This window comes from Pituophis catenifer, unplaced genomic scaffold (assembly GCF_029215685.1).
Source record: "Pituophis catenifer annectens isolate HBS135680 unplaced genomic scaffold, rPitCat1.0.hap2 SCAF_1, whole genome shotgun sequence".
NCBI classification, from domain to species: Eukaryota; Metazoa; Chordata; class Lepidosauria; order Squamata; family Colubridae; genus Pituophis; species Pituophis catenifer.
This window is the reverse complement of record NW_027256881.1, coordinates 122,242,988-122,254,084: the sequence shown is the minus strand read 5'-3', so window position 1 is coordinate 122,254,084 and position 11,097 is coordinate 122,242,988. Positions and strand designations below refer to the sequence as shown.

The 11,097-nt window shown below is 40.6% G+C and overlaps 1 protein-coding gene across 1 annotated transcript in view; it reads right to left on the bottom strand.

The window, feature by feature from the left end:
• Positions 1-4,465: 4,465 nt before the first annotated feature.
• EYS (eyes shut homolog) overlaps positions 4,466-11,097 on the bottom strand; it is an 871,663-nt gene continuing 865,031 nt past the window's right edge. Inside the window, exons 48-49 of the mRNA XM_070932259.1 lie at positions 9,384-9,545; positions 4,466-5,658 (exon numbers count right to left, since the gene is read on the bottom strand). Coding sequence (XP_070788360.1) covers positions 4,466-5,658; positions 9,384-9,545 — 1,355 coding nt within the window. The remainder of the gene's footprint in view (positions 5,659-9,383; positions 9,546-11,097) is intronic.

Below are 11,097 nucleotides of genomic sequence, written 5' to 3'. Positions count from 1 at the left end.
TTCCCAATTTGTGCTATTTTATTCATATTTATTTGGATATGTATGTAGAAGATGTTCTCCGAATAGTCTCATCATACTCAGTGGGAGAATCCTGTAGGTAAGCTTATAGCAGCATAGAAGATCAGTGCTTCAAAGACTGAAATCCTAACTGCACTTTGATACTTCCACATAACTAGGAATAGGATGTTAACCTTACTATTAAAAAAAGATTTAAAATGCTAAATATTTGCTATGTCTACCCTCATTCTTCCAAAATAATCAGTAGATATAATCAGAAATCTGGCATCAGGTATTGAAAAAAAAAAATAGTGTGTTATGATTTTCTTTCATATTTTGGCTCTTCCTGAGATGCTACTTCATATAATAGTAATGGTAGCTTGTTAGGTAATCACTTTGGAAGAATCTTGTCCTGCAAGGTAAGGTATGAGTATAATAAATGAATACAAATTTATAGTTTAATTAATAGCAGAATGAGCGAAGGGCTGTGAAGAATAACATTATTTCAACATTTTCCATACCTCAAAAGTCCTTACAAATAAAAATCTAGAGTAACAAAGTTAAATTGACTTAAGATTTTTCTTCTATTTTGTTATTGCAGATTTCAAATAAGAGGTGAGAAATCCTTATTCTAAAATAGAGAAGTACATAGGAAGAAATGGTGTTACTAAAAAAAGTAGGGACTAAAAGAATGATCAAAAGCTTTCCAAAACATTTCAAGAAAATAAAGTGAAGAGGTGAGGTGTGTTGTCACAGATGTGTTGTGAGGCATAATTTGAGACAGGAGGGACAACAACAAAACATGGATAATCCAAGGAATTTCAATACAACTGTAGAAAAGCATTAAAATACGATACCCTTATGTGTAAATTAAACTATAGGCTATGTTACGTATAGTTCATTTCACCAATTGGTAAATTTGAACCATAATCTAATAATAGCAACCTCAGGAAAGGAGAGATGGCAATAAAGGAGAATATTTGTACCAAAAGTGCTTTTTCAAAAGGCAGCTGAACTTGCTGTGTTTTTCCTTGAAGACATTTCACTTCTCATCTAAGAAGCAAAACATCTTCAAGAAAAAAACACAGAAAATCATCTTTTGAAAAAGCACCCTTGGGACAATCATGACTGGATGACTGAGAATCTCCATAGACATTGAAAATATTTGTAGCTCACGGTTGAAATATGGCATCCTCTGTGCTCTGAGCTTTGGCTGTTTCCTAACAGAAGTTTCATTAACCAAATTAGGTAACATCATCAGTGCTAGCATGGATTAGGGTTTGCTGAGTAAGGGGTGGTTTTGGAAAAATGTATCTTACAAGATGGAAGACATAGCGATTAAAATTATTTTCTAAAAAAATAATGCTTTAATTGTCCATCACTCTTCCAAATTCCATAGCTTCTTTGTTTAATGCTTATATTTTTGCATTTGGGCAAGAACATTCCTGCTTCCAACAAATTAATTGCTTTCAGTGATAATAGATCTCCCCAAGTACTACTCATGTTTTCCCAAAAATAAGACCTAGTCTTATTTTCTTTTAGGCTTGAAAATAAGCACTCAGGCTTATTTTCGGGGAAGTCTTTTTTTTTTTTTAGTGCAGGAGGTGGTGAATGGGGGCTGGCAGGAGTGGGATTGCAGCTACTGCGGGCCCCACACTCCTACTGTCTGCTTGCCTGTGACTGTAATGGACCAAACTCTCAGCATGCCCAGGCCTCCACCTGCCCTTCCTGCTGGCCCAGCTGCTCCTGGGACACTTCTCGGCTGCAGTGGGCGCTTGCTGACCGCCAAGCGGCTGCCCATGCTGCTGTTGGCTTCATGGGGGCTCTTCACCCTCCTGCCAGAGCGGGTGGAGGCCAGGACATCCTGAGAGCTTGGCCCCAATTGAGGCAGCCGACAAGCAGACAGTGGGACGGATAGGGTGGGTCTGATAGTAGCTGCCCAAACACTTTTCGCCCATAGGGGAATGAAGCTTTGCTTGCAAAGGGATGTTTTGAAATGGAGCTTATTGCTCCTTTTCAAACCATCCCCTTTGCAAGCACAGGAAGCTTTGAGTCTTCATCATTTCTCCGTCTGGGCGAACACTGTTTGGTTGCCTATGGGGCACTTGGGAGTGATTTGCTCCATTCCCAAGCACCCCATAGGCGACCAAACACTTCGCCCGGATGGAGAAATGACAGAGACTCAAAGCTTCCTGTGCTTGTAAAGGGGACCCTTTGAAACAGAGCAAAAAGTGTGCAGCTAAGCCAAGAGAAGGCAGAGGTGATCCCAACGCACTGGCCACTCTATCCCACCATCTCTCGGCTTGCCTGCGGCTGTGCCAATCAAGTACCTGTATGGTGCATCAGGATGGCCTGCCTCCCCCATGCCTCTGCCGCTACCTCTGCACAAGCCTCCCAAGAGCCTCCCATGAGTCAGGCAGCTACACAGCATGTCCTGATCGCCTGTCTTCTCCCCCCACCACCTTTGCGTTATCTTGGACTTACTGGTATTTGCGCTGCACCAGGGGGCCAGTGAGCTGCGGCTGCTGCCATACACCGTCAGCCCCCGCATGCCTCTTGTTCTGGCCACGCCCATTCCCCTGGGCTTATTTTTGGGGTAGGGCTTATATTGGGCCCACCCCACCTTGGTTTTTGGGGTGGGTCTTATTATCAGGGAAACGGTATATATTGTACCTTGAAAACGGTATTTTCAAGGTACTTTCCTTGAAAAATACGGGATTTGTAAGAATTGCAGGTGTACTTTGTTTTCCATTGTACTAGGTATTTATTTTTGGAATACATTCTAAAGCTGAGGAAATATCTCTGAAATTTATTAACCATTGTTTATGTTTTGATATGATTTAATTGCTCACTAAGAAAGCTACTGCTCACAAAAATAAGCATAGAAAATATAAGCTCTGCCACTTTCAAAATAATATTTGATATTATAGGTGGTGTTTGAATTACAACCATCTGTTTAGCGACCATTCAGTTACAACAGCATTGGAAAAAAGTAACTGATAACCATTTTTCACTTACATCCATTTCATCATCTCTATGGTCACATGATTAAAATTCAGAGGCTTGGCAACTGGCTCATATTTAGGATGGTTGCAGTGTCCCAGGATCATGAGATCATCTTGTACAATCTTCTGAAAAGTAAAGTCAATGGGGAATCCAGATTCACTTAACTGTGTTGTTAACTGCACTGATTCACTTAATAACTGTGGCAAGAAAGGTCATAAAATGGAGCAAAACGTACTTAACTGTCTCCCTTAGTAACAGAAATTTGGGGGTTAATTGTCATAAATCAAGGATTACCTGTACTTGCATTGACAAATTATATGATCCATTCTCTACTATTAGCTGATATATTTTTAATGACAATGGGTAATACGGTAAATTGAATAAGAAAAATGTAATGGGTATAAGAAAAATTAACTTTATTTTTGAATAATAACCCCCATCTTGTGGATTTGTCATACGAAACCATTTGACCCTGGTTGAGTTGATAAAATAAGTCTGAATATTCAGTTTCTTGAAAATGAAGTTTCTTAAAAATTTTGCAATTCAATTTGACAAGGAAATATTTAGGTCAGATTAAAATAGCAGAGATTAGATAGCGGAGGATAAGAAAGAAGAGAAGAAAGTGGAGCTGAAACAAAAGAGGCAAAATACATTGATTTGAGAGGTTTCTTTCACAATTAAATGCAGGTGGGTGATTCTGGTGATGGTGATGAGGAATATGAGGAATGAATCATGAAAAGTACCTAAAAGACAAAGTCAGCAATTTTCAAGCATAAAGGAAACATGGGAAGGAAGAGTCAAAATCAAACTAGGATTGAGGTAAATGAATGACCTACAAGTCAGACTGTATGATTGGAAGAATTGAGTGGGCAATCAAAGAGCATAGAAACAATCCATGAAAGCAACCATGTTGAGTTTAATATTTTGTAAAAAATAAATCAGACAAGCAATAGGCTGCAAATTACAAGTGTTCTATTATGGACCATCTATAACAGGTGTGAAATTGAAGGCCTGGGACAGGATCCAGCTCGTGGGGTGCTTAGATCTGAAAACTGAAGGACTAGCCCACGGTGCCTCTGTCAGTGAAAACAGAGCTTGGGAGGGCCACAGGTGGTCCTTGCGAGCTCCATTTTCGCTGGCAGAGGGTTGCAGGACACCGCATTTTCGCTGGTAGAGGGTGGCAGGACATGGAGCTCGGGAGGACCGCAGGTGGCCCTTGTGAGCTCCACTTTTGGGAGCCTGTTTTCGCTGGCAGTGCTCAGGCCACCACAGGTGCCCCTGATGCGAGTAACGTCGAGCTGGCCATGCCCACCCTGGCCCCATGTGGTCAAACAATCCTGATGCAGCCCTCAACGAAATTGAGTTTAACACCCCTGATCTATAACTGCTTGCCCAGAGTCTACCAGAGTGAGCTACTATAACAAATTTAAATAAATAATACAGCCTTGTCTCTATTACTTGGTTAGTCCTTATCTCCACTATATATATTATATCCTTGTGCCTTAGTTAGATTTATTTTTTTTGAATCCTGAAAAAGGGCAACATCCTTTATTTTACCAATTAGTTCTTGCTTAAATAGTCCTGAGGTGACAGCACTTACTCTCCTATCAAGTCCAAACCCTCCAAAATAGCAAATGCCCCCATAGTTTAGAACTGTATATTTTCTCTGTGGATCCAGATCTTCAAAAAGAACAAGTTCCTCATCAAGATACACTTCAATGAGAGTCCAGTTCTGCACAATGTCAACAAAATACCATTTTTTGCAGCACAGCATCTTTCTTTGGTGAATAAGAGGGACGGCAATTCTTTCTCCTAAGTTAACTACAACTTTTAGCATTCCATTTTCAAGTCCTACTCCAAGGAAGTCATTATCTTCGTCTTCAGCCTTTCCTAACCAAAGGAGCAAACCATCCATTTGACCAGTGGTAAAATTGAAAGAGACCCTAGTAAATCTGAGATCTCTCTCTTCATAATTGGAATCAATGTACTTGATGTATGAATTGCCTGTGAACTTTGCAATAAAAAATGAGAGCTCTTTTTCACACCACAGGCCTGTCCAGCCAAGTTTACAGGCGCACGTATATGAAAATAAAACAGGGTTGGGTATACAAACACTTCCATGGAGACACTTACTATGTGAACAATAAATAGACTGCTCACATGTCTTCCCTATCCATTGCTTGGGGCACAAACAAGAGAAATCAGACTCTACAACTTTACATTTCCCATTGTTTTTACATACTCTATAGCCACAGGGTGTTCCATCGCAGTCTCCTATATTAGAACCACCTTTCGCTCCTTTCTCGTTGAGTTTTAATTCTTTGCCATTGACAAAGATCTCCCTAATGCAGCCAGTGAAGCCAGTGGGCTCATTCTTAATTGCCCTGGGATTAACCAAGTTTAAGAAAGGTAGTCCTCCTACATAGAAATCAGTTTGTGTATCTAAGGAAGTCATGCCATTGGTAGCTTTCTGAGTTACGTTGATTCCATCAAGATCCAAGTAGCCTTCGTTACCAACTCTTCCTGCTTTAATTAAAAGCCAGGTCTTATTTGTGCTATGGACAGGTTGGAATGTCTGTAAAACTACTGTTCTGTCCCCAAGGTTGTAACGTAGTTGTATATATCCACTTGCCATGGTGATACTTAGGAAGTCCCCTAAAGAGAAAAAGATGCAACACATTAGTATCTCTGAGCAAGTAAAAAATTAACTAAACAATAAGTTAGCTTTTAGCAGTCTGGTATCTTCCATATGTGTCAACATTACAACATCCAGAATGCCAAGGCAGCATTGGATATCACTCTGCCATTAGTAATCTGAAGATACTCAGATGAATCTCATGGTACTTGTTTGTTAAGGTTTACATAACTACCAAATAAGAATTGCATTGCTAAGCTTTACATAATAGCAGCTGAAGAAAAGAGTCTGGGTTTGTTTGTTTTTTTACATAATGTGCTTTGCAAACCAAGCAACGGCATCCCCTCTGTTTTGGCTGCCACTAACCAATATTCTCCTGGGCCTTTCGTCATTCTAAGTATGTTTGCTTTGGCAGGCTCCTTGGAAGGCAAACATGACAAATGGCAAACTCTTTTTCTTTTAAGGGCTCAAATGGTGGTTTGAAATGTATGTTTGTGGCACTAGGTAAATTTCCTACCAAGGCTTTCTCTTCTATCCTGTTACACATACTCTTCTTAAATACAGTAAAACAACCTCGTTGGATTTAAATATAAATCATTTTCAAGAAACCGTATTTAAAATTTCTTTTTTGAGTATTGAGCACTGTTTTGTTTTGTTTTTTTTATTTTTCCAAAGAAAAAATTAGGAGCCCGTTTGTTTTTGTTTTTCTTTTACATGATGTCCTGGTTTGGATTTGGTTTTGATGAGAGCTGGGGAATTTGAGAGAGAGAAGGAGAGAAAGTTTCACTAAGATACATAGTGTGTGCTTCATGCAGTTGGGCTCAATGTGGATCAGGGTAGGATGAGGAGTGGCAGATGTAAAAAAAAACCAAAAACCCACATTTTCCCACCAGTGAAGTTGGATGGAACATTTATGAGTTGCAATTTGTCACTGAAAGAACACATTTTCTTTGGATTTGAAATGATACATCCTGTTTTAGTTTTAAAGTAATATTTCGAAGAACCAGTGACCGACCTTCATTATAACATGTATTCAAGCAAAAAAAAAAAAAAATGATGATGTGTTTTGCTGCTACAGACTTTTCTTTGGAATAGTCACCCTTGTTCACAGTCTTAACAGATATTCTGTGCAAAGGCATCATTTAATAGATTGTCTAGCATTTGCCTTGTACTACCTTCACCACCGCAAATAAATCCTTTTTCTTAAAGCTCAAAGAACGGAGATGCACAGCACTTGTGACTTATTTGGAGAGGCAGAGTTTAATCCTAGATACTGACATAGCAGAGGCTTCAACCTTTTCCTATTTGAAGGATCCAAGAAAGAAAGCACTTTCATTTTGTTCTGTTATGTTTATAATGCACAAAGAAGCAAAGAAGCAAAAGAGAGGCAGTAAGCGGAATAAAATGTGATCGCAAGATTTATTTAATTGGACTTTCACTTTATTTGCCCTTCACTTTATTTGCATAGTCTTTCTAAAAGGCAGAAGAACAAGACAATCTATCTTGAAGTTAGGCTCAATAATTTGAAAAAACAAAGACAACTTTTAGTTCTTTTATAGACTTCTTCACAAACCAGTTCCATCATGGGCACAAATCTTCTTTTTGATTGTTTTTCTGTTTACGTCAACACAGGAGTTTAAAGCAGGGGTCTCCAAACTTGACAACTTTAAGACTTGTGGATTTCAACTCCCAGAATTCCCAGCAAGCAAAGTTGCTAAATTTGGAGACCACTAGTTTAGAGCCTCGAAAGAAGTTTATGAAAAAGGGCACCTGACTGGTCAAAAGCCCCTGTTCCCGGTCTTTTTACTCAGACAAAACTTCATGCTTTTAAAATCTTCTTTTCCCTTGTGCAATGTCCTAGATTTTCCTCACAGAGTTCAAAAGCAAAGAGAATAAATACATTCCATGATCTTACCTTTAAATCTCCCCTATTTTATCCTGGTGAAAAACCACAAATATTATTTTATTTCAGAAACGTAGAAGCATTTGCGTACATTTTAAAAAATAGCAAGCAAATGGTACAAAAATGGAAATAGGGGCTGAGTTGAGTAGTATGACAAAAATGGCAGTAGAACTGAACATGAGAAAATGTTTCAGTGTTGAGAACAAATGACTGTCTGGAATATTTTGTCCATCCATGCATGAGGCATGAATGAAGCTTGATGGGGCTGTAAGTCAAAGGAGGCAGTGGCTTTGTTTGTTGCTCCACTGGCTGCCTGAATTGGCCTGAAAAGCTGAAATAGGCCTGGACACTGGAGGTTCCTCTTCCCTGCTGTAGCCCTTTGAAACAGTATTAGGAAATATCGTTGAAAGCAAAAGTTTCTAAAATGAGCAGATTACGGAAGCAGATGACTCAGAAAATATGGCAGCATCACATTCTTTGGATGGAGTGATTGATGCTAATTGTTCAGAAAATAGGATTCTTTCTGAAACATAGAAAATCTGCATGGTTCTCAAAGCTACTGACTATGTTAGGAGTGGCCCGTCTAGAAGCACCCTTGGGTTGCTGCTCCCAGACCCTCCTAATACTGTTGTCCTGACCCAGCTCCCCAAACATGACAAACTCTCTGACGTTTAACTCAAAGAGTCCTTTATTAGGATCGCTGGCAGCACTGGCAAAAAAGTTTCTCATTGCAGGTTGTCTGCCACATCTATTCATCTCCTCCCCCTGCCTTTTATCCCCAGAGCTAGGGTGGGGCTTCGCTAGCAGCGGTGGTTCTTCCTTCCCAAGGATCGGCCCATGGATTTCCACTGCTCTCCTCTCCTCTGCCTTCTGCACATCCGTGCATCAAGCATTGGCCCCAGCTGTTCCTCTTCTTCCTCATCAGCCACCTCCAGACCTGGGGATTGTTGACTCTCCATCTGAGAGCTGACGGACAGCCTAGGCTCCGCCTCTGTCTGTCTCTCTGCCAACTCCACTCCTCTTCACCCTCAGAGCTCTCAGGTTGCCTTGATGCTGACCCTGACTCCCATGGCGCCGCCTCCTCCTCTGATTTGGCTGCTGGAGGGGTTGGCGGCTGACAGGCCACAACAATTGTCTTAATTGTACTGGTCGCAGCTGACTTGAGTGCATTTTGTTTTTAGTGTAAAAGTGGTCAACTTAATTATGCACTATCATTATGATTTGTCACACAATGAGCCGGATCTTTAGATTGGATTTGGCATTTTTGTTCAGTTATCGAGCCCTTTCCAAGGACCTGGGATGGTCAGGTGGTGTTGTTTGATGGTGCTAAAGGTACCATCACAGGATGTTTATCAATTCATTCATGTCAAGGAATTGCGCAGCAGCTGTCCAGATGAAGTTGGAGACACGAACACAAACTTCTTGTCTTTTATATAAATATAAACATATTTAATATTCAAATTTATAGCAGTCTTTGTCATCATCCAGAAAAGGAAGAACGTAAGATCGTCAGGAACACAGGCACGTCATGAGGTAAATCTAAAACAGAATACAGAACACACCGGAAAAAAAAAAGAGGGGGGGGAAGGAAATACCCCCTTTATAATCACAGCAACTAATAACAGCGTAGATTACATCATGCATGAGTCAGCACTCTGTAATCAACTACAACTGTGTGTTCTGGCCTATTGTACATTTTGCTGTTCCAGCTACTAAATTCAATATCCTAACAATTCACCTCTTGCAAAATCATGACACATTAATCAAATCAGGTAATATTTCATTTGGCCTTTCTCCCCCCCTCCCCACCCCCATCACATGATAGTAAAATGAAAGCCTTACCTGATCGTGAGCTCAGATGCTGAGCAGTGTAAAAGAGGATGCCGTTTCCTGAAAAGGTCTGGAATTGCATCCAGATATGAACTTTGTGTCGAATGTTGAAGGGCTCAAATGACATCCAGGAAGATTTGCGGTTGCTGAATGACGCATCGCTAATGGTTAAGGCTATGAAACATAACAGGAAAGAGATTTCATCTCCACTAATAGCAGAATCTTTTAAAATTTCTTTTGTTCTTATCTAAATACAGTTACATTAATCCCAACTTAAATTCCCCTCCCTAATTTAATTTACTGCATTTTATACTAGAAACAAGGAAAGGTGAGCAGGTGAGCCTAGTTGTATGCAATGTCTAATGGACCCAAATAGAGATGCAGTCAAGTCTCAGATTATGTGACTTCTTTACATTAAGGAAAGCTTCTATTCAGAGAAGAGTTATAGAAAAGGGGAAACAGAGGCCACAGAAGGTATTCTCATGGCAAATTGGGGAACACAGCTAAGTTTATTTATTTATTTTATTTATTTATTAGTTCAATGTATATGCCGCCAGAGACTCAGGGCAGCTTACAATGCATTAAGCAATAGCCTTCATACTTTTGTATATACCTGCTTAGTAGGTCTTTTTTGCCCCCCCCCAAGCGGTGTTCTATTTTATACAAAGTCAGCTTATTGCCCCCACAAACCAGGTCCTCATTTTACCTACCTCAGAAGGATGGAAGGCTGAGTCAACCTTGAGCCTGGTGAGAATTGAACTTCAGGCAGCTGGCAGCTAAGTGCTACTTTAACAGCAGTTTAGTCCGCTGCGCCACCAAGGCTCATGTCACAGAAATTGGACTCTTCTGTGAATTTTCTGAACCATACTGATTATGCGTGGACTGATGACATTGTATTGGACTGCATCATCATACTGCATTGGTTTATTTACTCGGGTTAAATGAATCATGATAATCCAATCTGCCAATTCTGTTTGAGAGCAGTATCCAAAGCACTGACTAGTAACTTAAAAACTGTCATTTTTATGAAATACATATATTTCCTTCATGTTTCACTAATTAAACCAAGCAGGATGCTTGAAAACTGCGTAGAAGAGTACCGAGATCCTTTAGCAAGAGATCTGAAAACTTGTGCTGATGCTAGATTGGGCCCCAACCACAAAATTCTTTTGACATCTCTCTCTCTCCCCTCCCCCTCCCTCTCTCTCTCCCTCTCTCTATCTCTCTCTCTCTCCCCCTCTGTTTGTATCTCTCTGTCTCTGTCTTAGCCGCTTCCCCATCCCCCGCCGTTGCCCTTACCTTCTCAGGCCAGGTGAGGAGTGACTGGGAGGGGAGGGCGAGGTGTGGGGCCAGCCAGGGGTGGGATCACCTGACAGGGAGCCACAGCAGAGAGCCCAAAGAGCCAGCCTACACTAAGCGAATGCCATAGTCATCAAGCAAATGTGATGGCCATTAAACAAACCCTTTGTACCCGATGAACATGTAAACACTGGTTTCCAGCAAAAAAACCCTTCATACATCGTGGTCATGTGACCACAGGACGCTGCAAACCGCTGTAAATGCAGACCACTTGCCAAACTCCTAAAATGCAATAATGTGACCACAGATGGTATGTGTGTGTGTGTCCATCAGAACTTGAAACTGAGTCGCAGAGGACTGTTATAATTTCAACTGGTCACTAAGCAACTGATTGTCAGTCAAGGACTGCCTGTATGACATTTCATGT